Source organism: Carassius auratus, chromosome 1 (assembly GCF_003368295.1).
Source record: "Carassius auratus strain Wakin chromosome 1, ASM336829v1, whole genome shotgun sequence".
NCBI lineage: Eukaryota > Metazoa > Chordata > Actinopteri > Cypriniformes > Cyprinidae > Carassius > Carassius auratus.
The window spans coordinates 2360924-2385990 of NC_039243.1; the positions used below are offsets into that span (position 1 = coordinate 2360924).

Here is a 25067-nt window from a genome sequence, read left to right on the forward strand (position 1 = left end):
ATAGTTCTTGTTATCAGTTATGTACATTTGAGCTTTATGTTACATCTTCTGTTGCTTAATGAAAGTTTTTTGCATTATTTAAGTATCACGTGTGTTACCATGATGGTGTTTTGTGTTTCCATAAATGTGCACCTTCTATATGTTAATATATACTTCTGCTTGTGGTGAAGCTACTTGTGATGAGCTTTGATACTTCATGTGGCTTTCTCTTATACAGTACCATCTTTATTATTATGGTGGTTGTCAGTATTTTCAAGGTACAAAACAGATTTAATTTTGTGTGTTGTTGAATTTACTGGTTTATATTCACATTTTCTTGTTTGTAAATTACAGCTTTATATTGTAAAATTAACAGTTTTTGACGTAAATGTGTTTACAGTTTTCTGTATTTTTACAAAATTATTCTGGCAACCACAGCTGCCAAAAAGTTTTTGTAAAAACAACAAGAAATTTTTTACAGTGTAATTAATATGTAAAAAAATGTTTGTCATCCAAATCAAAATTATGTGGTGCTAACAGCATGGAGAAAAAAAACAACAACCAACCAACCAAACAAACAAACATAAAAACAGGAAATTATTTAATTGGGAGAGGACCCCAGCAAACCCTGAATGTCTGTTTTTAAAGAGGCTCCCCTAAAAGCTTAAGGTCTGCATTAACCGGAAGTTGCTGCAGAGTTTACTTCAGTATAGTGACATATTTCAAAATGAAACAGAATACTGATTACAGGGCAGGCTTTCATTTTAGTGCCCCTCCTCTGTGTCTCTCACTCACAGCAAACTAACGGTTGAAGGGGAGTGCTTAAGGATATTCTGGCCAAGCCGCCAAACTGATGTCATCAGAGAAGGAAGACATATCTTTGGAGTGTTACAAGCTCTTGGTGTATAAGGAAGATCTGTAAAGTTACAAAGACCAAAGTCTCAAATCCAAAGAGATATTCTTTATAAAAGTTAAGACTTGTCCACGCCCCCCCCCCCCCCAAATCAGATCAATCTACCCCCCCACATCTCTACGTCACTGTTTTGGGAATATTTGCAAAACGCCACCCAAATGTTCATGCAAAGAAAGAAGGCGTACCTTTTATTCTCGCTGTTGCCGCCAGCGCCAGATCGTGGAGAAGCTGTGTGTTTCATTGTGAAAGCGAAACTACTTTGTTTGGCCTTCCAAAAGTGGACAATATCCGCTTTACAAGCCTAGAGCTGATCCATGTTTGTAGCTGAGGAAATACAGCAACTTTGATCTGTGGATCGCCGGATCAGCCTTCACCGTGGATGAAGCAGAGTCCAGCCTGAGGTCATCACATGTGGTTTACGCAAATCCGCCTGCTGTTCCTTGCTCTAGCCGCCAGCTGCCACTCACTCAATCAGCAGGCCATTCCTCACTCTTTGCAAGGACAGTCTGGTGCTTCTGACTCACAGTATGTAAGTAAGTTTACATATTTAAAGGATTTGCCACACTGTAAAAAATTTCTTGTTGTTTTTACAAAAACTTTTTGGCAGCTGTGGTTGCCAGAATAATTTTGTAAAAATACAGAAAACTGTAAACACATTTACGTCAAAAACTGTTAATTTTACAATATAAAGCTGTAATTTACAAACAAGAAAATGTGAATATAAACCAGTAAATTCAACAACACACAAAATTAAATCTGTTTTGTACCTTGAAAATACTGACAACCACCATAATAATAAAGATGGTACTGTATAAGAGAAAGCCACATGAAGTATCAAAGCTCATCACAAGTAGCTTCACCACAAGCAGAAGTATATATTAACATATAGAAGGTGCACATTTATGGAAACACAAAACACCATCATGGTAACACACGTGATACTTAAATAATGCAAAAAACTTTCATTAAGCAACAGAAGATGTAACATAAAGCTCAAATGTACATAACTGATAACAAGAACTATTTAAAAACATGATTATTTAAACAAAATACTTTCAAACGTGGAGTGTCACGCAGGGAATTCTGGGAATATCAGTTTACAGTTTTAGACTGTAAATTATACATTGATTTGTTCTTTTTTTACTTCTAAAAGCTGTATAGTTAACATAATTTTACTGTAAATTTACATTAAATGCTTTGTTAGATCTTTTACAGTTTTTCCCTGTATATAGTACGGGAACTTACTGTTAACCTATTATCAGTTTTTTTCCGTAGCGTTTTTACAAAATTTTACAGTTAAAATTACACTTATTTTTTACAGTGCACTGATGATTTAATCACACGTTTTAAGCAATGTAGAGTAGCACTTGTTGTTTGTCGTTTGTCCGATCACAAATGCAGACATGGTTTTATGTTTACGCAGAACGATATGCAACGCGAAACGTAAAAAGACAGTATAAGTTATTATAATCAGTAATTATGTCCCCACTGGATACAACAAATGCCTCGTTTGTAATGGGTTTTAATGTTTTTGTCCTGTCACGCCGGTGTACTGACCGGGAAACGCCATAACAGTATATGCTGAGGGGTGTAACATTTCCTTCAGACACTTGAAACATTCAGCCAATCACAATGCACTGGATAGCTGGCCAATCAGAGCATACTTTGCTTTTCAGAATGATGAGCTTTGTAAAAAACAATGGTTTCAGAAAGGTGGGACATAGAGGAGAAACGTTAATGTACATTATGTGGAAAATAATGTTTTTTTTTTTACCCTTAAACTGCATAAACACATTTAGTTTCACCAAATAATGTTCTTTTTCGCAACATCATATGATCCATTTAATGATATTTATGAATAATTAATAATTCAGGAATAATTCACATAGTAAATAACACTTTTTATCTTGAAAAATATATTTGAAAAAGCAGACCATCATGATTATTTGTCAAGAGAATCTACAAATGCTTAATAATATTTATGAAATAATAATTAATTTAGGAAAATTTCCCCCCAAAAAGTAATGTTTAAGAAGTAAGGAAAATATGATATAATTTGTTTTCTTCATGTGGTTACACCACACAACATTTTATTCTTTATTTTCTTTATTGCAGACATTCACATATGTAATTAACCCAAGTTAATAAGCACAGATGAAAAGAAACCATTGATCTATGTTAATAATTTAACCCCGATGGCACAATGTATATTCACTCAACTGGCATTCTGTTTATTAGTGCTGCTTAAAGGCCCGTTCACTCTAAAAACTATAACCATAAAGTTTTAAAAATGGATTTTATTATAGGAGCATCTACAACAATAACAACAACAACATAGAAAAACAATATCCTTAAAATCACTCTTTTGAGAACTTTTTCTTTTCAGGTAATGAATGGTAAAACATTGGCATCCAATCAAAATCAATCTGATAAAGTATGTGCTATGATAATGTGCAGATGTGCACAATAAACATGCATTATCATTGTAATATCGATAGTTACACTTATATAGTTACTATGTCATTTTTTTCTTGATGTGAACGGGTCTTAAGACCTGGGAAATCCATTGTTCCATATACGGTAAGTGACTTTTGGATATGGTTCCCCTTTTTTCCACCATTTCCTTTATATGGAACGACAAAGTGAAAATGTCAAAAACAGGCAATACATTCTCAAAGCTGGCCAAATCTTCAAAAACTGGCTTGAATCTTACATATTTTCCTTTCTTTATTCTCTTCTGAGACATGTCATTTAACATTTCCAAAGTAATAATAAACAGTCTTCAGAATATATTTGAGTTCAGTTAGGTTTGAACCACCCTCACGTTTCCCTATTTTCATTCCCCCTTCTGAGACTATTTTCATTTAATCTGGTAGAAAATAAATCTGCTGGTTTATGCGATCACAGCAGTGGATCCTGAGCTTGTGAGTGATTTCTCCAGTGTGGCTAGAACCTTCCTCCTGAAATCTACCCACTGGTAGTCTAATAGGAAACTTTGGACTTTCTGTGTCCCTGAACAGTATTAAAACTCCATGAACTCAGACGAGACCACAAATATAAAACTGGGGAATGTGTTTGATAAACTGTTAATAAATGCAAACGAATTTGGCTTTTTTTTTTGTGTCCTATAAGCCATATTTCTTTCAAATCCATCACCTCAGAGGAGAACATTAGATAAAAAGATGTACTTTAGACACTTATACGACTATGTTAGTGTCTAAACCATTTAAATATTAGGAGACATATCATGACCTGCGGTGAATTCCCACCGTCTGTCAGTCTAGTGATGCAAAGCCTTTAGTGAAAACTAGACCCTGGAGCAGTATCAACTGCTGATGGGAAATACAGACATCTGTGCTGGGAGCGCATATGTCTTTTGCTCAGCAGTATTTTTGTTTTAAAGACAACTATTTTGCATTGTGCATAGCTTAGTCCATTGAATTGTTTCCTTTTATTGTATCATATTGTTCTATGTAGCTTGTGTTATTTACTAACCCTTTTGTTGGCCATAACCTGTATGTCCCATTGTATTTTTATTTTTCATTGGAATGGAAGGAGAATTTGACAATGGAGAATTTGAAATTATATTTTGAAGAGTCATGTTTTTAGTCTTGATTGTGTTTATGGGGTGCAGTCTGACATGTGTTCATGCTTCGTAAAAAAAAAAAGCATTATTTTTTACATAATTTACCTTTATTCCGCACTGATCTGTCCATTCTCTGACAAACGGCTCGATTTAATTCCTGTTATTATACATCCCCACCCTCAGAAATAAACGATGGGCTGAGATTGGTCAGCTGGCTCAGTGTGTTGTGATTCGCTAAACCACCTTGAGCATGTCTTAACACCCCGCTGCTCAAGCTCAGAATGTGCTCCGGTTATATTCTAAACAATGAAGTCCTCCATATTAGAATTGTTTGATTCATTTGTTACGGTTCCTCGGCAAGGAACGCGACAAAATCAGGGAGACGCCACACAACCGCTTAATTTGCAAAAACAAAGATTTATTAAACTATAGAAAATAAACATAAAATGTTTATTAGTCAGTATAAGTGTATAGTCAGTGTGTCAGCATGCAAGTGATACAAATGTAACAAAATGTAACCAACGAAAGATAATGTCCAAACATCCGATCTAAGAAAGGCGGATCATACGAAAACTCCTCAAGTGCGGCGGTGGTCTCCCGCAACCTCCATGACCCTTGACAATACTGGTAGCTCCATGAAAGGCAGACAAACACCAACAAGCACCAAATCTCTCTCCTCCAGCAGTTCAAACAAGTCCTTTTAACAGAGCGTTGATTCAGTGCAGGTGCAACACCACATCATGCTGAATCAGATGCGTACGGGTTGGCACATCTGCAAACAAACTAGGAAAATCAAGCACCAACTTTGTCAATTCTGATCTCTGCACATCAGATAGATGCAAAAACAAAGCATCCAGATTTTTAAGGGTCTCTGAATTCTTTAGTCGGGGAAGCAAAAGGCAGTCTTCAGGGACAATCACATCCTCCCCTCCCTCAACAGAAAAAGGCTGATCATCATCAAGAGAGGCGCTAGAAACTGTGACAACTGGACTAACTGGTTGAATTTCAGAATTACAAGAATGATAAGGCTTAAGTAAATTCACATGAAAACACTGCTTTGCTTTTCGTCGATCTGGAGTTGCAATTTGGTAGTTTTGGTCAGTCATTTTACGAAGAACTGTGTACGGACCAGTAAATCGTGCACAAAAAGGAGATCCAGATGAAGGCAACAAAACTAACACCTGATCACCTGGTGTAAAAACACGACATTCTGCCCGTTTGTCAAAGTGCTTTTTCATCTTACTTTCCTTGACCAAGTCGCAAATCATTTATGAACAGATTTACGTGCACCCACACTCTTCTCTAAAGCAGCAGAACATGGCCTCGCCCCCTTTGTTGCGTGTTCCCGGGGGCAGGGTTTATCTGGGTTTGTGACGTAACGGGCCTGGGAAGAAGCATGTTGTAGTCCCCTACCAGCCGTTTTTGTAGGCATTAAACTGAGTCGATTAACGCGTATACGCGATGAGGCATTTTTTCCTGATAATCCCAAACATAACTTAAATTACACTTTCAGTTTTGATCGTACAGATAAGAGCAATACATCAATCAAATCTGTAAAGGGTATACTTTTATATGTATACAGACATAATAACAACACAACTTATAAAAGATAACAAACAAGGTGTGCTGTTTGCAGACTTTGTCTGCAGTGATCTTCATTCAGAAACGCATCATTAAAATTAACTGTAACTCCGTGAATACTCAACGAATATATATATAGAAGGCTTTACATGTCTACTTTTAAACTAAACAAGTGCTACCGAAAACAAATATTCTGTGATAAAGTAATCCATATGAAAACAATGCAATGTCCAGTCTTTCGTTAGTTAAACCGTACCGGCGGATGTGGAATTGTGTCGGTGTTGCGTAATTAGTGACGAATGGGGAGAACAAAACAAAATGCCTTGCAAAGAAAAATGCACTGCTTTCTTTGCTCTAGTAGACGTGCCTGTCTTGAGGTGTGTAGGTGGAATTCAGAACATAAGCTAGGTTATAAGTAGCTCTTGTTTTACATGTATTTGGCCCCACCTATGTTGTGGTTGTATTACTGACATGTCAAAGTATAGACCCTGAATATTAGACGACTGCATTTTTTCAGATGTATTTACAAGAGAAAAAATATTGTCTTATATTCAGGTCAATACAGTATTGTAAAGATATTCCCTTTGTAATCATCGGGAAGAAGGAGCCGGGAACCGGCGCACAATCAAAATACATTTTAATAATTCATAAATAAATACAAAACGGCGCACCAGCCCCTCGCGGACGACTGGTGCGCGCAAATAAAAGCCAAACACATAAAATAATGTCCCAGGCCTGGTCCTCTCTCGTCCTTCACGGTCGTCACTCCAGTTTTATATCCTTCCATCTCCTACGTGGGACTCAAGACTGGCGGTGGGGCGCAGGTGTAGCTCATCTCCAATCACTACACCTGGCCTCACTCCTCGTTCCCACGCCTCTCGGCCCCGCCCCACTCGCCACATACCCACCCCCCCCCTTCCCTCCGGGGGGGACCGCTCACGGGGACCTGCAGGAACCTGGGGGTAGGACAGACGAGGCGAGAGAAAAGGAGATGGAAGGAGGAGCGACAAGGACGAGAGAGGGGAGAGAGGAAAAAAAAAAAAATCCGGTTCCCAGACCCACTGCTGCCCGGCCCTCCACCAGCTGGGTGATCTCCTCCGCGGTGCCTGGCGGTGGCACTGGACGGCCCTCGGCGGACGGCGCGACACTCCTCCGCCGCCCGATGGACGGCGACGGCTCCTCCGGTTTTGGGCAGCCGGCAGGAGTCCCCCGTTCCCTGCCCCTCCGGATTCCTTCACGGAGGCGGCAGGCTCCGGCCCCCTGGCGACGGGGCCGACTCCTCCGCTCCCTCACGGACGGCAGCCGCCCCTCCATATCGTGGGCGGCCAGCAGCGAGCTCGCCCGTCCCCGGCAACTCGCTCCAGCCCACCGCCTCGAGCGTCCCTGGCGGCACATACCTCGCCAGCTCGAGGGCACCGCGGATTCACCACAGTGGCGAGGGATCTTCAGCAGCGCGTCCCTCCTTCTCCCGGGTTTCGGCACCACTGTAAAGATATTCCCTTTGTAATCATCGGGAAGAAGGAGGCGGGAACCGGCGCACAATCAAAATACATTTTAATAATTCATAAATAAATACAAAACGGCGCACCAGCCCCTCGCGGACGACTGGTGCGCGCAAATAAAAGCCAAACACATAAAATAATGTCCCAGGCCTGGTCCTCTCTTGTCCTTCACGGTCGTCACTCCAGTTTTATATCCTTCCATCTCCTACGTGGGACTCAAGACCGGCGGTGGGGTGCAGGTGTAGCTCATCTCCAATCACTACACCTGGCCTCACTCCTCGTTCCCACGCCTCTCGGCCCCGCCCCACTCGCCACATGTATGTTTCATGCTGCCAGTGAAGCATTGTGGCCTTTCAACTGAGAGAGTGTCAGCTTTAGATAACAACATGGTAAACACTAGGAACAAATGGGATAATTAACCATCATCTTCAGATCACTAGCTGATCTGGTCAAACAAGATAAGTGAGAGAGAGAGAGAGAGAGAGAGAGAGAGAGAGACTACCGTCCTTTTGTCGACTCATTCTTTTTTTTTGTTCTACAGCCCACCTGGGAGTGGGTAGTATGAACAAAATCTTCATGGTATGAGTCATTTATCATTTTATAACAAGGTCATGTACATACAGCACCACAAATACAGTTTTTATATATGTATTATGTCAATAAAAAAATATTAACTTGATTAAAGATAATTAAAGATAATTACATTTCATTGAAGCTTATGTGATTTTCTTTATTATTTGCAATGTCATGGACATAAACCAATCATGTAATTATTCATATCCCATAAAAGTCTGCTCTATTTGCAAAACAGCTTAATTTCGACACTTCAAACTGTAAAACCATTATTGTAAAATAGTATTTTACTTGATTGGATGAGCCATTTTTCAAAGCCATCGTAAAATAGCCAGTTATTGCGCACCTTTGCTATCCATTGAATTCTGTATTAATGCTGCAAGTTGCATTGTTGCCCGGCACCATAAACAACTAAACTTTGCTTCATGTTGTGCCTAAAAACAGATTAGTAACAAGTTTAGTTTTACTTGTTTGGGATATGTGCTTTTTGCTTTAATGTTCTTTTAGTGCTCTCAAGTGTAAATAACGTAAAGTTGTCCTGCTCAATAGCACAAACCTTTGTATAAATGAAATAGCAGAATCTCTGCTGGTTAACCCTGCCCTACCATGGTATCCAATCTATGCTACCGCCTTAAGCCCACCTATTCATTTTAGAATTCAGTTGTGCTATGGTACGTAGCAGTTTAATAACATATAAATCTAATGTTGAGCGATATTGTGATGCTAGGGCTAAATCATATAATTACTTGGGCAGTTTATTGTATTCTAAGTCCATTTTTATCTGCAATTGCAGTGCAATAAGATCGTGGGGTGGAATCAGATCTTCTGTTTGTTTCTATGTGTTTCCGCCTCTTTTTCTCAGTCTCTATCTCTCTCTAGAAAGTGCAGATCTGTGAAGCAGTCTGTCGCCATGGTTACATACTAAAACTGGAGCAAGTGATCAGCAAGTGGTACGCTAAGGCTAATTTAAAGTGTTCAAAGCCAGCTGATTACGTGATATGTTGCGGACAAGGGCTGCATTTGAAATGTACTACTTCTATTCACTATAGTGGACTCTTATATATTCACTATATGGAAGAGCAGTAAATGGAAATTGGAGCTTTGTGGTTTCACAGATGGCATGATGATTCAGTTTATCTCAGTTCACTGCTGTCTGTTTGTCATGTTTAATATATTTGTTCATAAGCTAGGCTAAAAACAGCTGCCAACCAGAACAAATGAAATCGTCACAGGTTACGAATGTAACCATGGTTCCCTGAGAGGGAACGAGACACTGCGTCCTCTGAAGGGACACTATGGGGAACACCTCGTCGTGACCCGTGTCTGAAGCATACTTTGAAAAACGCCAATGTGTTGGCCGGCGACAGCCTCTGACGTCGCTACCGGCGCGACTATAAATACGCGCCCGTAGGACCCGTCACTTATCTTCTTCGTGAAGCTTGCGTCCGAAGCATGGCAGGGAGCTAGAGGACGCAGTGTCTCGTTCCCTCTCAGGGAACCATGGTTACATTCGTAACCTGAGACGTTCCCTGTCAAGGGAACTTCGAACTGCGTCCTCTGAAGGGACACTATGGGGAACAGTATACCCACGCCGCCATGCTGAGGGGAGTGCAGGCCAGAATCATGGCAAACACTAAGTACCAACTCTACCATTTCACCGGGAGTCGCCCCTGGGACGGTTCGACGGCTGTCCATGACATTATCCCTTATGGCCAAAGGCCTAAGCTACATACCCAACTTACCTGAAGGGCCTTGGCCCGGGGTAGAGCTGAAGGCTTGGAATCACGAAAGATTCCTTTAAAGGGATACGGCTAAGAACTTAGCACTGTTTATTACCAAGTCTTGCCTGTCACAAAGGAGGGGCTCTCGTGGCACTCTGATAGAGCAGCTCGTAGATGGAATGGCCCGGGAGCAGAGCAATTGGAGGACGGAACATACAGATGAAGCCTCGGCCACGCCTGTACCATGGCGTCCAGCCCCAATGGAGCTGGATGAGTCAGAGGAAGCCAGAGGGGATAGTGCGACGCTCTCTTGAGCCGCAAAACCGATCCACCCAGGTCTGGCCAACCTCTCTAACTCTACTTCAACACCTTGGTGCGAAGGCGCCATGCCCCGAGCCTCAGCAGGATGTCTGCTCTCACAGTGCGTCTCAAAACAGTATGTAGTACTGGAGCGCTCTGATGAAAAAACCGAGAATTCAGTCTCCCATGAGAGGAGGACTCCGAGCTCCGAGCAGCATGCTCATAGGCGACCCTTTTAGAAAAGGGGAGCGCTGCTAAACTACCGCGAGAATTGCCCACACAGCCCCCCATGTTAAGGGGCGGTGCTTGAGGTGTATTACAAATACACACTGGTTGGATGAAGCCCAAGGAACCCCGGGGCTAATCATCTTAAGAAAGGGAACGAAGCGGAGCGCGTAACCCTTACCGTACAGGATTTTAGAAAGTGCGCAGAGCCTTGCGTGCACACTTACCACTTACGTGGATTTGAGACAGTGCGCAAAGTGTTCACGTGCACACTGACCACCATGTGGTTTTGAGAAAGTACACAGGCTTAGCGTGTGTACAGAAAAAGGTTACCTGACAACCACTGTATGTGGGAGCTCACCTTCAGAGAGACCTGTGAAGCCTACTATCTGATAACCACAATATGTGGGAGTTCACCTACAGAGAGGCCTAGAGAGGCCTACTACCTGTTACCTGATAACCACCTCAGTGGAAGTTAATATGGAACTCGACTCCAGGGAGGCCTGGTGAGGCCTACTACCTGACAACCACAAACCGTGGGAGCTTGTTTTTTTTTTTTTTTTTTGTGGAAACGCACAGCATGTGGGAGCTAAATCTCCAGGGAGGCCTGGTGAGGCCTACTACCTGACAACCACAGTATGTGGGAGCTCACCATCAGAGAGGCCTGGTGAAGCCTACTATCTGAAAAGACCACAATATGCGGGAGTCCACACAGCCCCTCATGTTGAGGGAAGCGATGCTTGGGGTGTATAACAAATACACACTGGTTGAATGAAGCCCAAGAAACCTCGGGGCTAATCATCTTAAGAAAGGGAACGAAGCGGGGCGCGTAACCCTTACCGTACAGGATTTTAGAAAGTGCGCAGAGCCTTGCGTGCACACTTACCACTTACGTGGATTTGAGACAGTGCGCAAAGTGTTCACGTGCACACTGACCACCATGTGGTTTTGAGACAGTACACAGGCTTAGCGTGTGTACAGAAAGGTTCCTAAGCATCGCAGAGGCGCTGGATCGCACGGGAGAGGCGAGCTCCAACCCTCAAGCGAGGGGAGCATAACCTGAGGCAGTACATACAGAAGGACTCCGTAACTACCACCTCCCCGGATGCGCCAAGCGGCCAGGCGGCCCCTCAGGGTGACCTGGCCGGATATCCATGAAATTCCCTGCAGTGCTATGCCAGTTCTGACGATCAGCCAGGCTCCTCGGGAGGGGTGTGGGACGAGCAACCGCAGAGCGCTTGCTTCCCGCACGTGGAACTCGCTCCGCGGTGGGTGTCGCGCCCTGGGGGGGGGGCGAACCCACGCGGCACGGCCGCCTGCCGAAAGCGTGTGATCGTGGCCAGAGCACAAGGCTGGAACTGAGCACTGTAAAAGGAAACTCACAGAGTCTGTTAGAAGACATAACCACCAGCAACATAACACCCATAAGCAGAAAGGGTTACATACTCACCCACCCTCCTGTACTGGAGTCCCGCTTTACGGGGCGTCCCCTTTTGGTCCGGACCGTCAGTAAGGAGGTCACTATGAAAATAGGACCAACCAAAAACATAACAGGTCCAGGATAGGAGACTGTTATGTGAGAAACTTTCCACCTAACCACGATCAGGTGGAGCGCTGGTGGCTACAGGGGAATTAGGCAGGGGAGAAATGAAACAGAATTTAAAAACATCCAAAAGGAAGTGACAAACTCCTAGGTATCGCTCTGATCCAGACGAGAACGCTGCCCCGTCTGAATCACATCCTTCAGACCCTGCTTACCTCTTCGTGACCCGCGATTCCTCTTGCCCCTGCCCTCAGGCGGGGGAGGAGCACGAGCCGCGACACTAGCCTTCTGCGCCCGTCTTCGATCCTCAGATCGAGATGGGCCAGGACCCCTTTGTTGTTCGGGCTCTGCTACTGCGTATGATTTACCATTTAAGCGGGATGTATCCTGGAAGGGCTTAGATGGCAAAGAGGGAGATTTTAGAGAGGATGTTCCCCCACTGAGAGATAGCAAGCCAGCATCTCTTCTACAGGGGGCATCCTCTCATAGCCTTCCTCGTGCATGCCATCGATATCAGCATAACTCGTATGCTGAAACCGATGGATGCAAGAGAAAACGGCCTCTTCCATTCCTTTTCAACTTCTGCATGTAAGTCAGGCAAGAATGGAAGGCTCACCTGGGCTGCGGGCTATGGTCAGAAAAATAACACTCATCGAGTCTACCTCGCGACGTTACCTTTCTGGCACACTTCCATGGCAAGTTTATTTATTTTTATTTTTATTTTATTTAAAAAAAATTTTTTTTGGCCGCGGCGCGATCCATAACCTCTAACAGCTCCCCATACGCAGAGCAGGAGAAATGAGCGGCTCAGCCTCAGCTTCTTCACCACTCTCAAATATCTCCTGCTCTTTCTGGTTAGAACCCAGCAGAGCACTAACTTCAGTGTCAGAAAAGGTTAATGACAACGCATCTTCCTCTCGAAGTTCGCTCTCGTTTGCCGCCGGAGAGTGTGAGAGGAAAGTCCCTCTCTAAACTCCTCAGCGAGATCCACCTGCGATCCCCACGAGCTCATTCTCCTCCGTGCCTCGGCAACGGCGGGTCCTGAGCCGCGAGATCCAGATGACAAACGAGAGCGGAGCTTTTCCACAGAAAAACGCTCGAAGTGCGCGCAGATTGCCCCCTCAAGGACATCGCGCGCGTGCTCTTTGCCCAAACAAGAGACGCAAAGACTGTGTGTGTCATCAGGTGTCAAATAACGCTGACATGGATGCACACACTGTTTAAACGCCTTGCTAGTGGATGCCATGATAACCATAATAGATCGCTCTTACCATTCTGGTCGTTTCTCAGATGCACGCTTCAAACAAAACAGTCAATGAAGACGAAGAAGATAAGTGACGGGTCCTACGGGCGCGTATTTATAGTCGCGCCGGTAGCGACGTCAGAGGCTGTCGCCGGCCAACACATTGGCGTTTTTCAAAGTATGCTTCAGACACGGGTCACGACGAGGTGTTCCCCATAGTGTCCCTTCAGAGGACGCAGTTCGAAGTTCCCTTGACAGGGAACTGTTAGTTTCATCTAAGATGAGCAGCATACAGAGAATGCATCCAGAGAAACAGGTGACCATAGACAGAGCTACAAATAAGCTGTAAATACCATCATCATTTGTCCATATAAAGTAGTAATAAAGTCAACAATAACTTTACTAGTAGTGTATTTCCCGCAGGAGACCAAGTTTTTAGGTATTCCAACAGATTATCTATATTTTCTGTAATTTTAATCATTTTAGACTCTTAAATCTGTATAAATTTGGTTTGCTACATTTCAGTACAAATATTTGATTAAATTTATTATAATATATATTCATTTAATATGTGTACTTCTGTCTGTACTCTTGTCCATCCAGTACTCAAGTCAGGTCGCCTGGTGGAAGAAGCTCTTAGATGATTTTTATAGTTTTTAAAAATAGCAACTGCATTATTAATAACTCAGGTGTTCCCTCTTGCCTTAAGGTTAAAATTTCAATCATAATTACTAAAGACTTCATTTACTTTCACTTTATTAACTGTATTCCCTAGCTTCATAAACTGTAATAGGTAGTATCACTTGGGCATTTTTTACTATGACATCTGACTGCTGCATGTTCATTTTCAAAAAAAAAAAAAAAAAAAAAAAATTATATATATATATATATATATATATATATATATATAGTGCATAAGCTTTGAACATCGCCATTTACAAGGTATTATATGTATATACTGTGTGTGTTCTGACTTTTCCACAAGGAAACAGCATTTCACATGCAGTAAGAGTTTCAAACTGGACTCTTATTAACCTCTGCCAAAATGACCTACCTCGTTTGGCTTTATTGTTGTCAGGACAGTCATAAACTGAGCCATTAGAAGTTTGGAGCTTTGGTGTTGCCGACCTTATATTTTATTTGTCCATTAGAAGTGGAATTATTATTATGGACATCACCACAGTTGGATGCATGAGCTTGGGATAGAAGTTCATAAATTCTGAAAAAAATTTACCTGAAAAAAAAAAAAACAAACAAAAACAAAAAACAGCCCATTTCATAATTTGTTAAAAGGAAGACAATGTGATGTTTAGACCTTCTTAATGTAACTTATTGTAATGAATGCACACTGGAAACGAGAGATCCAATCGCAGTATTTTAATGGGGTAATCCAAATAAAAATCCCAAAAAACAGGCAAGAGGTAATAATAACAAAATCAGTCTAAAACAAGAAACAAGAAAAACACAAGGGAAAAACGAGAAAACCGGGTGACGCAAAACAAGGACTCCATGAAACAGAATGAGACAGGTTGGTTTATATGGACAGGTGAAAACGATGAAAGTGGAGACAGCTGAGTGCACTACCAGGTGTGCAATTAACAGTGATGAATGGGACAAAGGCTTGTGGGAAATCTAGTGCCTGCAGTGGGGTGACTATGGGGAAGTGAGACCACTAGTGGACACCCAGGGAAACGGACCAGACACTGTGACATTACTCCCCCTCTAAGGAGCAGCTACCAGATGCTCCACCGAACACAAGAACAAACCAAGGAACACAGAGACCAGGAGGGAGGTGGACTGGTGGAGGATAAGGGGGAGGGACAGAGGGCCATGTCCATAGAGGGAAACAGAGACAGGAAGTGAAAAGAAACAACAACGAGGAGAACACTAGGGAACGGTAAGTTCAGGGGCCCAGGACAGAGCCGACAGTGCAGAAATCCAGGGTGGAGCAGGTGGAACTGGAGTCCACCGGGATGGCACAGATGGAACTGGAGCCCACCACAGCCGAGCAGATGGGACTGACGCCCACCAGGGCGATGCAGAAGACCACCACAGCCGTGCGGTCAAGACAGAAGCCCACCAGGGCGGTGCAGAAGACCACCACAGCCGTGCGGTCGAGACAGAAGCCCACCAGGGCGGTGCAGAAGACCACCACAGCCGTGCGGTCGAGACAGAAGCCCACAAGGGTGGCGCAGAAGACCACCACCGTGGGATCGTTGGCACAGGAGAGCAAGTCTGAGCCTGAAATAGAGAACATGAACAGGTTAAGGCTGGCCTCCGTGGCCCTGATGAGATGGTAGATGGTCTCCGTGGCCATGACAGGGCAGGCGGGGAGTTCCTGGATGGCCTCCATGGCCATGACAGGATAGGACAAGTGCTCAGGAAGTTCGGCAGAGATGTGACAAGGCTCTGGAAGTTCCGCAGAGACATGACGAGGCTCTGGTAGTTCCGCAGAGACGTGACAAGGCTCTGGTAGTTCTGCAGAAATGTGACGAGGCTCTGGTAGAGCCGTGGTGATTTGACTGGGTTCAGTAAGATCAACGGTGACTTGACTTGACTCATGAGGTCTAACTGTGGTAGTGCTTGACACATGAGTGTTAATGGTGACTTGCTTTGACTCTGGAGGGTCAACGGGGACCTGACTCGACCCTGGAGGGTCATCTTGTGCAGTGGCACCGGATCAGCGGCCATCAGGAGAGCTTGTTTAAGGCAGGTGCATGGCTTAAGCAATTTATCTATAGCATGCTAAAATAGGTCATCAATGCTTTCAGTCCATGTGAATATATGATACCACATTTATCAGACATTCCACTTGCCTCAAATCTCAGGCATTCAAACAGAATTAACCATATTTAGAGACACATTTGAAGACTCTGGGCCCTATCATACACAAGGCACAAGGCATGGCACAAGTGTTTTTGCTAGTTTCAGCCTGACTCAATTCTCATTTTCCCTTCCTGTGGTTTGTAGTTTAAATAGTAAATGCATTTGTGCCCATGTGCATGCTGGTCTAAAAAAGAGGTGTGTTCAGGTGCATTGCTATTTTGAGGAACTGAAAATAGAATACACCATAGACCAGCTCAAACCTGGTCTAAAGTCAAAGGCAATAAATAATAAAATGGATAAATATGTTTTATGTGTGCTAAAGAGAATCTGCATAACATTTAAATAATTACCAGTGTATCCATTAGCTCATCCAGGGGAAAATCAATAGATGGAATTCAGCATGAATGATCAACACATTTATTGTGGCATTAAAAATCCATTAAGTCCTCTCCTCTAGGCCATTATGTTGGAAACAAGATCAACATCGTGACACACATGCGGTTTTATGGCTCGTCCCACCATACAATTCAATGAACTGCCATTTCTATAAAGCCAGTTGGCATTTGCACCTCTAAAATGAGAGATGTAGTGAAGGTATTTGATGAGATGAAAGAATATGGGGTGGAGGGGTATAAATGAGTCTTGTGTTTGTGTACATATTTATACATATATAGAATGTTTTTAGAAATTGTATAGAAATATCAAATGTGTATATACTTTTTAAATATGAAGACAAGGTAACATCAGTCAATTACATTGAAACGTTTTCAAGCATCCTTCATTTATTGCAGCCTACATTCTTGGTCTTTCTGAATGTAATCAACAAAGTAATTCATCAGGGAATCTTTGGCATATTAAACCGATTAGTGTCTAACACAATCCTCTTTTCCTCTCTTGCTTTCTCGTGCTTCCACTCAAACCAAAATCAATCACGCCAGAAATATGTCATTAAATATTATTATACACAGTGGGCTAATTGATCGAGTTATGGTCAAAATTGATTTGTGTTGCCAGATGAGAGGAACTGCAGTCTATCTTGTCCAGTGTGTAGTGAGACTAATGAATTGGATTGTGCAGTTTGTGTGGTTTGAGTAAAGCCTGTGTTATACTTTCCACATAAGCGACCCGCACGTGCACACACATTGCTCGGACACGGACAACTTGTATTTAAACTACCGACAGTGTACACTCCGAAACAGACATGTGAACAAATAACTAGCCAGAATTACTGCACATCTGGCTGTCATTATATTGTTTAATTGACAGATTGTACACGTTTGAGTATTAACGGGCTTCCTCACACAGCCTGCGCATATGTGGTTTTATTAACAAAGTTCGGGAGGAGCACGATCAGATAATCATCCAATTTAGCACAGGTGCATCTCGTATAGCTAATCATCTTTAGAGCTGAAACAAAGAATCGATTTAATCGATTAAAATCGATTATTAAAATAGTTGTCAACTAATTTAGTAATCGATTCGTCGCTAAATAAATTTTATTTGCCATAAGCGGCTCATTTCGTGCATATTTCAAATCTGCGGTGACCAAAGTGTGGCAGTAATGAGCCACCGGAGGTTTTACTCAGCCAGTACAGCAGGTGAAGTAGCGAATAGCCAATAGCTGGCCTCGTTTTATGTCACGTGCTTCCCGAACAGCGTCTCTGCAGCATTCAGCGGGAAGTGGGAGTACTTTACTTTGAGCCTTCAAAATTAAGAGTAACCTGTAAACTCTGCACTACTGAACTGTTTAAGGGGCCGTTCACATATCGTGTCTTTTGCGTGCTCAAGTTCGTTATTTCCTATGTAGGCGCGCAGTATGCACTCTCATAATGGAAGCGACGCGGTCGCGACACGCACGCGGTGCGATGCGCCCGTTTTTCCAGGCCCGTCCACACCGCATCCATTTATCCTTTGCTGAAATTTCCAGGTCTTCATGGAGAGGGCACGTCATGGAGAGAGCACGTCATGGTTGCTTAGCAAAGGCAGACACCTCAGGGGCGCTTCTGCCCGAGCGCTTTGGAAAGAAGGAGAAAGCGGCGCGACTAGCGTTTTCCACGCGTTTTTAGGTGCGATATGTGAACGGCCCCTAATAATTTTATTTGTGCAGATTCTCCAGTACAAGGTTGTTTGCAAATGTTTAGTCGTAAAAGCTGATAATATTGCTTTTTAACAGTTAACATTCAAAGCTTTACAAACATGTTATGTGATCAGTTTGTCGTTTACCAGTTCAGAATTCAGACTTGCAGCCTAATTATGACTGAATGAGAGAGGTAAATGTTTGAGTATATTTAAAATGCACTTCTTTTCTAAGTATTCACTGCTCTTTTTCACACAGCAGGTTTTTTGTGTGTGTCGCAATTTTTTTTTTTTCTGGACAACCTTCTGATGGATTTTACTTTAAATTGTGAGTTCCATTCAGGTTTCATGCCATTGGCACTTTTTTTCGAAGGATTGTTTACAATTTCACAGCATAAGCTATAAAGCTTTTTCCCAGTAAATAATAAAATACAATGCACTGCAATTTTATTCTGTTTTATCCTTATACTTCGTGAAAATATGTTCTCAAAGATTCCTTAAGCTTTGTTTGGGATGTTAAACTACTTTAGGAGCTCTAAGGACTGCCATGGTGAAAACAATATTTGAAATCTCCTTGTGAATTTTGCTAGAGTATGGGTCAGTGTTTTGATTGCAGAAGAGTTCGACAAAGGATTACTAACATAATAAAACAACTCCAGGTATATTTTTGATGAGGATATGACAATGCAAAATGGTTAAAATCTCTTAAAAATCTATGCTGAATGATAAAGACCCTTTATTAATAATTTACTTGGGGAAAAAATGGAAAAAACTAAAATATAAGTACATAAACCGATTAATCGATTAATCGTAAAAATAATTGACAGATTAATCGATTATCAAAATAATCGTTAGTTGCAGCCCTAATCAATAATCATTCAAGCAATGATCACAAAGCAGTTTATCAAGAATGTAAATGTTTTCTTCTGAGCAGTTAATCTGCAATCCTGTGTCATTATTAATATTATTATTATTGTTATTTTAAATTAACCATGACCCTCTTATCAGAATGTTGTCTCACAAAAGATTAGGCAATAGGAAATCCTAGTCCCATTTCTCTGTATCTTGGACTGGATGACTGCTCTTAGCTCTGTAATAAATGTGCAGGCCCAATTCTGTCACTTCCTTAATGCTCGAGGCATTCTGATTGGATGCTGGCCCTAGCAGCAAGACCTATGGAGCTTCACATTTCATCCGCTACGCTCTGCACTTATAGTGTAGTGAGTGATCAGATAAAGATTGCTGTGAAACTCCTTTACATTACATTCAACCAACTCTGTTGTAAAGGTTTGTCAAAAACAGATGCTGTGTTGAAAAAGTGCTGTTGAAGTACACAGTGGACAGTATCTGTAATTTAATATGCATGACATCATAAACACTCCAGAAGCCACTTGTCCTTTCAGTGATGCTTGTCTACCACAAAAATGAATGTAAAAATAATTATAATAATTATAAATGTGATTCATTTAATTTAATAATTCATCATAACCTGTAATTAACTAATGTTTTTGTTCAAATACAATAACATTATACTGAATAAAATAAATTGGCGCTAATATTTGCTCTCATAAGAAGTTATGGTTCTCTTTGGTTTTGGTTCATTTGTCTATCTGATGGGCTCTGGAGTATATCTTAGCTTGTTTGCCACCTATCTGGTTGAAAAAGCTGCCAATATAAAATACATTAAATCAAGGATTTGAGGAGCAGAAAATGGCCTCTACAAGTGTCAGATGTTGGAAGTTTGAAAACCCGAAGACTGTTCACTTGTATTGATTCAAATCAGCAAGATCTTGGTCATGGAGGTGACCAAGAACCCAATTACCTTCTAAGAGGGAGAGGTGCTTTGCCGGGATGGGGGAGCTTTTAAACAACAACAAACTATACCCACAGTGAGGGCCATGCTGTGGAGATGCGTTTCAGCAGCAGAAAGTTGAACACCAAATTCAGAAGTCCAGCTACTTAAAAGATACCCGGGAAGAACAATCCAGAAAATTGCTGAATAAAGAATATATGAATACTTATTTCAGTTTTGAAGTTAAGATTGATTGATTGATTTGAATATTGATTTGAATATTATATATATAATATTATATATAATATTATATATATTATATATATATATATATATATATATAAATATCATACTTTTGGAATAATTAGGATAATTTTTGAAGTCTCTTATACTCACCAAGGCCAAAAAACAACAACATTAAAACCATAATCCAGTGTAAAATTGTTACAATATAATTTTTTTTTTCTATTTTAATATATTCTGAAATGTAATTTATTCCTGTGATGGCAAAGTTGATTTTTCATTTCATTTTTGTAATTTCTCCATTTTGTAATTTTGAAATTTGGCACACTGATAGAGGACAGTGAGAAGTCTCTGACTGAACTCTCTAGCGACACAACTTGTTAAAAATTTCAATTGCTTTATGCTAATAACTTTTGAACCATAAGCCAGAAAATAAAAATGCTTTTTTTTCCCTCTGAATCCTTGGCTCATGCTAAGTCGAATTAATTATTATTATTTTTTTTTTGCTATTTTTAAATGTTTGTGAAACATACTTTTTCAAACTCATCCTAGACGGTTTGTCTGATTCTCACGAAAAATTGGTTCAGATTGTGATCCATACTCAGAATTAGTGCTCTGCATTCATCCCATCTAAAGTGCGCACACGCACAGCAGTGAAAACATACACACACACACTGTGAACACACACCCAGAGCCGTGGGCAGCCATTTTTGCTTTGGCACCCGGGGAGCATTTGGGGGTTCAGTGCCTTGCTCAAGGGTATCTCAGTCATGGTATTGAAGGTAGGAGAGAGTTCTGTACATCCAACCCCACCTACAATCCCTGTCGAACCGGCAACCCTTGAGTTACGAGTCTGGCTCTCTAACCATTAGGCCACAACTTCCCTGAGTCTCCTGAGTCTCCAGCCTGCAAGGGTAAGACATTAACAGATACACAGTTCTGAGTCTCCGGTGAGTCCAGTGAGACAATAGCAGACCTTTGTTTTGAGTCTGAGTCCTGTCAAGGAAAGAATTGTAACAGATCACCAACGTTCTGAACCTCTGGCCCGCGAAGGAAGAGGCAATAAATGATACCAAGTCTTGAGTCTCCAGCTTCGAAGCAGCAACAGATACGGCCACGTGCTGAGCCTCCAGCCTGCGACAAAAGAGATAATCTACGTCATTCAGAGTCTTCGTCCAGCGAGACAACAACAGATGTAGCACATTCTGAGCCTCCATCCTAGAGAGACAAAGCGATTCGGCCAAGTTCTGATTCTTCTATGGCAATTCTTTAACCCAGAGAGGCAGAAGACACACAGACATCTGCAACAAGGCTAAGCTCAGACAAGCAAACTCCAAGGTACCTTTGCTTGCGTGTTCCAGGTTAAGGACCTTCGGCACCCACTCCAGGGCCACATCTGTGTGTTCCAGGTTCTAGGACCCTTTGGTGCTCCAGCAGATCATCATCCTCCGGTGCTTCATGTTCAAGGCTGTCGAAATGGATTCCTGCTCCTTTCCCCACTGCATTGCTACCAGCACAACCAGTTGATGAAGTCACTGCTACGGGACTGCTCACTCGACCACAGAGAGCATAAATATTACTTATCCAAACCTCTTCCAAAGACCTTGGCATTATTAGATATTATCAGTATATGATTTTTATCATTTACATTAAATATTATTTATCTGATGCAGGTTATAGCAAACCCTTCATGTATTTGTTTGACGCATAAAATAGTTCTTCACCTTATTTCTTCAGAGTAGAATCAGTTTTATCTTTCAAGATAACTAGCTCTAACATTGCAACACCCAACATAATCACTTGCACTTTATGCCTATTTAATTTATGGTATTCATTTAGCAGTTGTTAAGTACGTTTGTCTACTGTTTGTTAGTACAATACATTTTATTATGCTTGCGCCTTCCTTGCTTTGGCGATAACAAAAATCATTACAACAGTAATGACTTGCCTAGCTAGCATCCATTTTTGCCTCCTGTAACATCATTTGTTCATGTTGAACTGTTCTAGTTTTTAAATGAGTTTTAAATGAGTATTAAGGTTCTATATATATATATATATATATATATATATATATATATATATACAGTACAGACCAAAACTCTCCTTCTTGGTCAAATAGCTCTTGATGCCTTCAGTGTGAATCTACAATTTTCATAGTCATGAAAATAAAGAAAACTCTTTGAATGAGAAGGTGTCCAAACTTTTGGTCTGTACTGTATGTATATATATATATATATATATATATATATATATATATATATATATATATATATATATATATATCAATTATTAATGAGTTATTGTTCCGCTGAGAGGTTGTAATGTATGACTCATCCCCTGTGAGCAATTCGGCCAATTAGAAAGCAAATGGCAGGTTGTGAGGAAAAGTGGAATTGCTGTATGAAAGTGATTAAGTGAACTATGAGGGAAGCAATGCACATATGTATGTCAAACTCAGCAGTATAACTCGGCAACAAGTGCTCTTAGCAACACACACACACATTAACATACACATTCTCAAGAGCAGGTTCTGAGAGTTCGATCAAATAAACAGTTCATCTTTATGCAGTTAAACAAGCATGTACACATATAATCTCACATTATACAATTTGCTGACTTAAAATGCTTAAAGTTGCTTTATTGTCTTCTCAGACCCCTGTTATGCTATTTCTCAAGTCTGTTGACAGCATTGTGACAGCAGTTTTCAAGCTGCTATAGTGAGAGTGTCATTGACACAGATCAGAAGAGCTGGAGGTGACAGGAACCTTTAAAAAGAAAGTGCTCTGCTGTGTCACTATAGTCAAAACACTGTTGATTTACTGTATTGAGTAATTCACTACATATGGAATAAATTAATTCATTTTTTCAACATTGAGATTAAAATAACACACATTTGCTACTGTGAGTAAATTATTTATATTGTTAATATTACTTTAAGGCTTCATTAATGTACTTCCTCTTAACACACACTGTGCTGATGCTATTTTGTGAGGAACTTAAACTAGACAGCTGGACAAATGCATATGGACTTCTTAATTAAACGTTATCAACAATTATAATTATTTCCTATTCATATAAGGTAATGGATAACTCCTGAATACTTTGATTATGTCCAAGACATCCAGGCTAATGTTGTTTGTATAAATATGACATACCTGTAATTTCTTGAATTAAGTTGAGATTGATTTAGTGCACCAAATATCTGTGTCTGTTCATTCATTCATGTGTGTGTGTTTGTGTACTGTATGGTCTGCATGATGGAGGGGGGGGGGGGGGGGCTGCTGGTTACTAGGATACACCCATCCATCTGTTAGTGCGGGTAGTTGTTTTCAATGCGGTGCGAGAAAAGAGATCATTTGTTCAAAACACCTGCATTACCAACGTGCAAAGTGTCTCAAATCTCTCGTTTTTAATATCATACACCCCAGAGATGATTACCACACACCTATTTGTGAATTTAACGAATATTTGACATTTGAAAACGCGCCCGTTTTCTTTTGCAATGGACAGTGTTTGAAAGACAGATAAACCGACAGCTGAAGATCGCTTTGAGTGATATCTGCGGTCGAGAACGGGAGCAGCGGATCCACCGCACGCACGCACGCACACACGCCCGCTCGCGCTCTTCCACACACACGCGCTCAATCTCTTCACCGCGTGCACAGACGCTCATCCACTTGACCGGTGCGGTATAGACATTGTTACGTTTTATCCACTTCTAAAATCCGCGCGTTGATCCATAATGGAAGAGAACATGGAAGAAGGACAAACCCAGAAAGGTATTGTGTCCGATTGCTTTCCTTCGCCATCATCCCCTTCTTTTTATCATGCGCGCTTGTCTTTGTGTTGATGCATACGCGTTTACAATCATACTTGATGTCGACGGCCACTAATTACTTTTATGACAGTTTTACAGCCTTCAGAATCAGTAGTTGTATTGTTAAAGGCTGCAGCACAATTTGCAGTGATGTTAATAAAGACCAGTGCTTCGGTTAATTGGTGCTGGGAATGACAATTGTCAATATGCTCATTTGTGTCATGCTTTTTTTGTGCTTGTCTTAATGGATAATGAGGGTTTGTCACAGCTCTCTGTTCTTTCCCCTCGCTCATTCTTTCTTTCCATCATTGGGCTGCTCTGGTTATCACCACAGTGCAGCCATTACAAAAACAGAAGGGTCAGATTAGATTAGCGTGGCTGTTCACAGCCTTTTGTCTGTTAAACTGTTTACTTTACACGATTGTCACTCATCTGATTTAAAGGGCTTTTGTGCTAACATCACAAGGTGTTTGTCTTGGGAGGCATGTGGGAGAAGGCGTCTGTTGGTGCATGTATTAAAAATGAGTTATGAGAACACTGTATGCCATGCAAGAATGTTGATTTGGATTTCCATTAAAATACAATTTATTTATTCAGATGAGGTGTCCAATATTTCTGTTAAAGATGGTTTGTTTAGTCTTAAATAAGCCTGCAGTGTCTCTCCCACTCACACGCCCACTCTCATGCTTTCGTTTTTCTATTATTGCTGTAGTTGGACTTGCTGAAGAACAATAGGCGGCAAATATAAGGTGGGGCAGGGGGGAGTTTAAAGAATAAGGCTGGTTGCCATGGCTTGAGTAGATATGTGTCATCAAAATGGTGCTTATGAGCAACATAGCTCTTCTTTAAGTAACGGCACTGCTTTCCTGCAATAAGTGACCCACTTATGAGATAAGAGAGAGAGAGGTAAGAGAGAAAGGAAATCAGGGCAGCACTGAGCATGCAAAATTCTCTCTTTTTAACCCGTACTGTACCCCTGTGCCTTGTTATTGCCTCAGAGAATGAATTATAATCAGCTGTTGATCAAAACACCATGTGTTAGAAAAGTTTAGGTTGCAAAAGGCTTGATATGGGACCATTTTAATTCAATTCACATAGACTTCCAATAGAAGGTGCGTTGGTTTCTGCTGATGCTGGTCTGTCAATG

General features: G+C 41.4%; 1 protein-coding gene across 3 annotated transcripts in view; it reads left to right on the forward strand.

Moving 5' to 3' along the window:
• Positions 1–25067, forward strand: part of LOC113113322 (neuronal membrane glycoprotein M6-a) — a 65026-nt gene that overhangs the window by 3506 nt on the left and 36453 nt on the right. The window contains exon 1 of one of the 3 annotated variants that reach the window (XM_026279633.1): positions 23407–23882. The exons of the other annotated variants lie outside the window; for them this stretch is intronic. Coding sequence (XP_026135418.1) covers positions 23846–23882 — 37 coding nt within the window. The 5' untranslated portion in view covers positions 23407–23845. Of the gene's footprint in view, positions 1–23406; positions 23883–25067 lie in introns of those variants that run through there. 3 annotated transcript variants of the gene reach the window in all.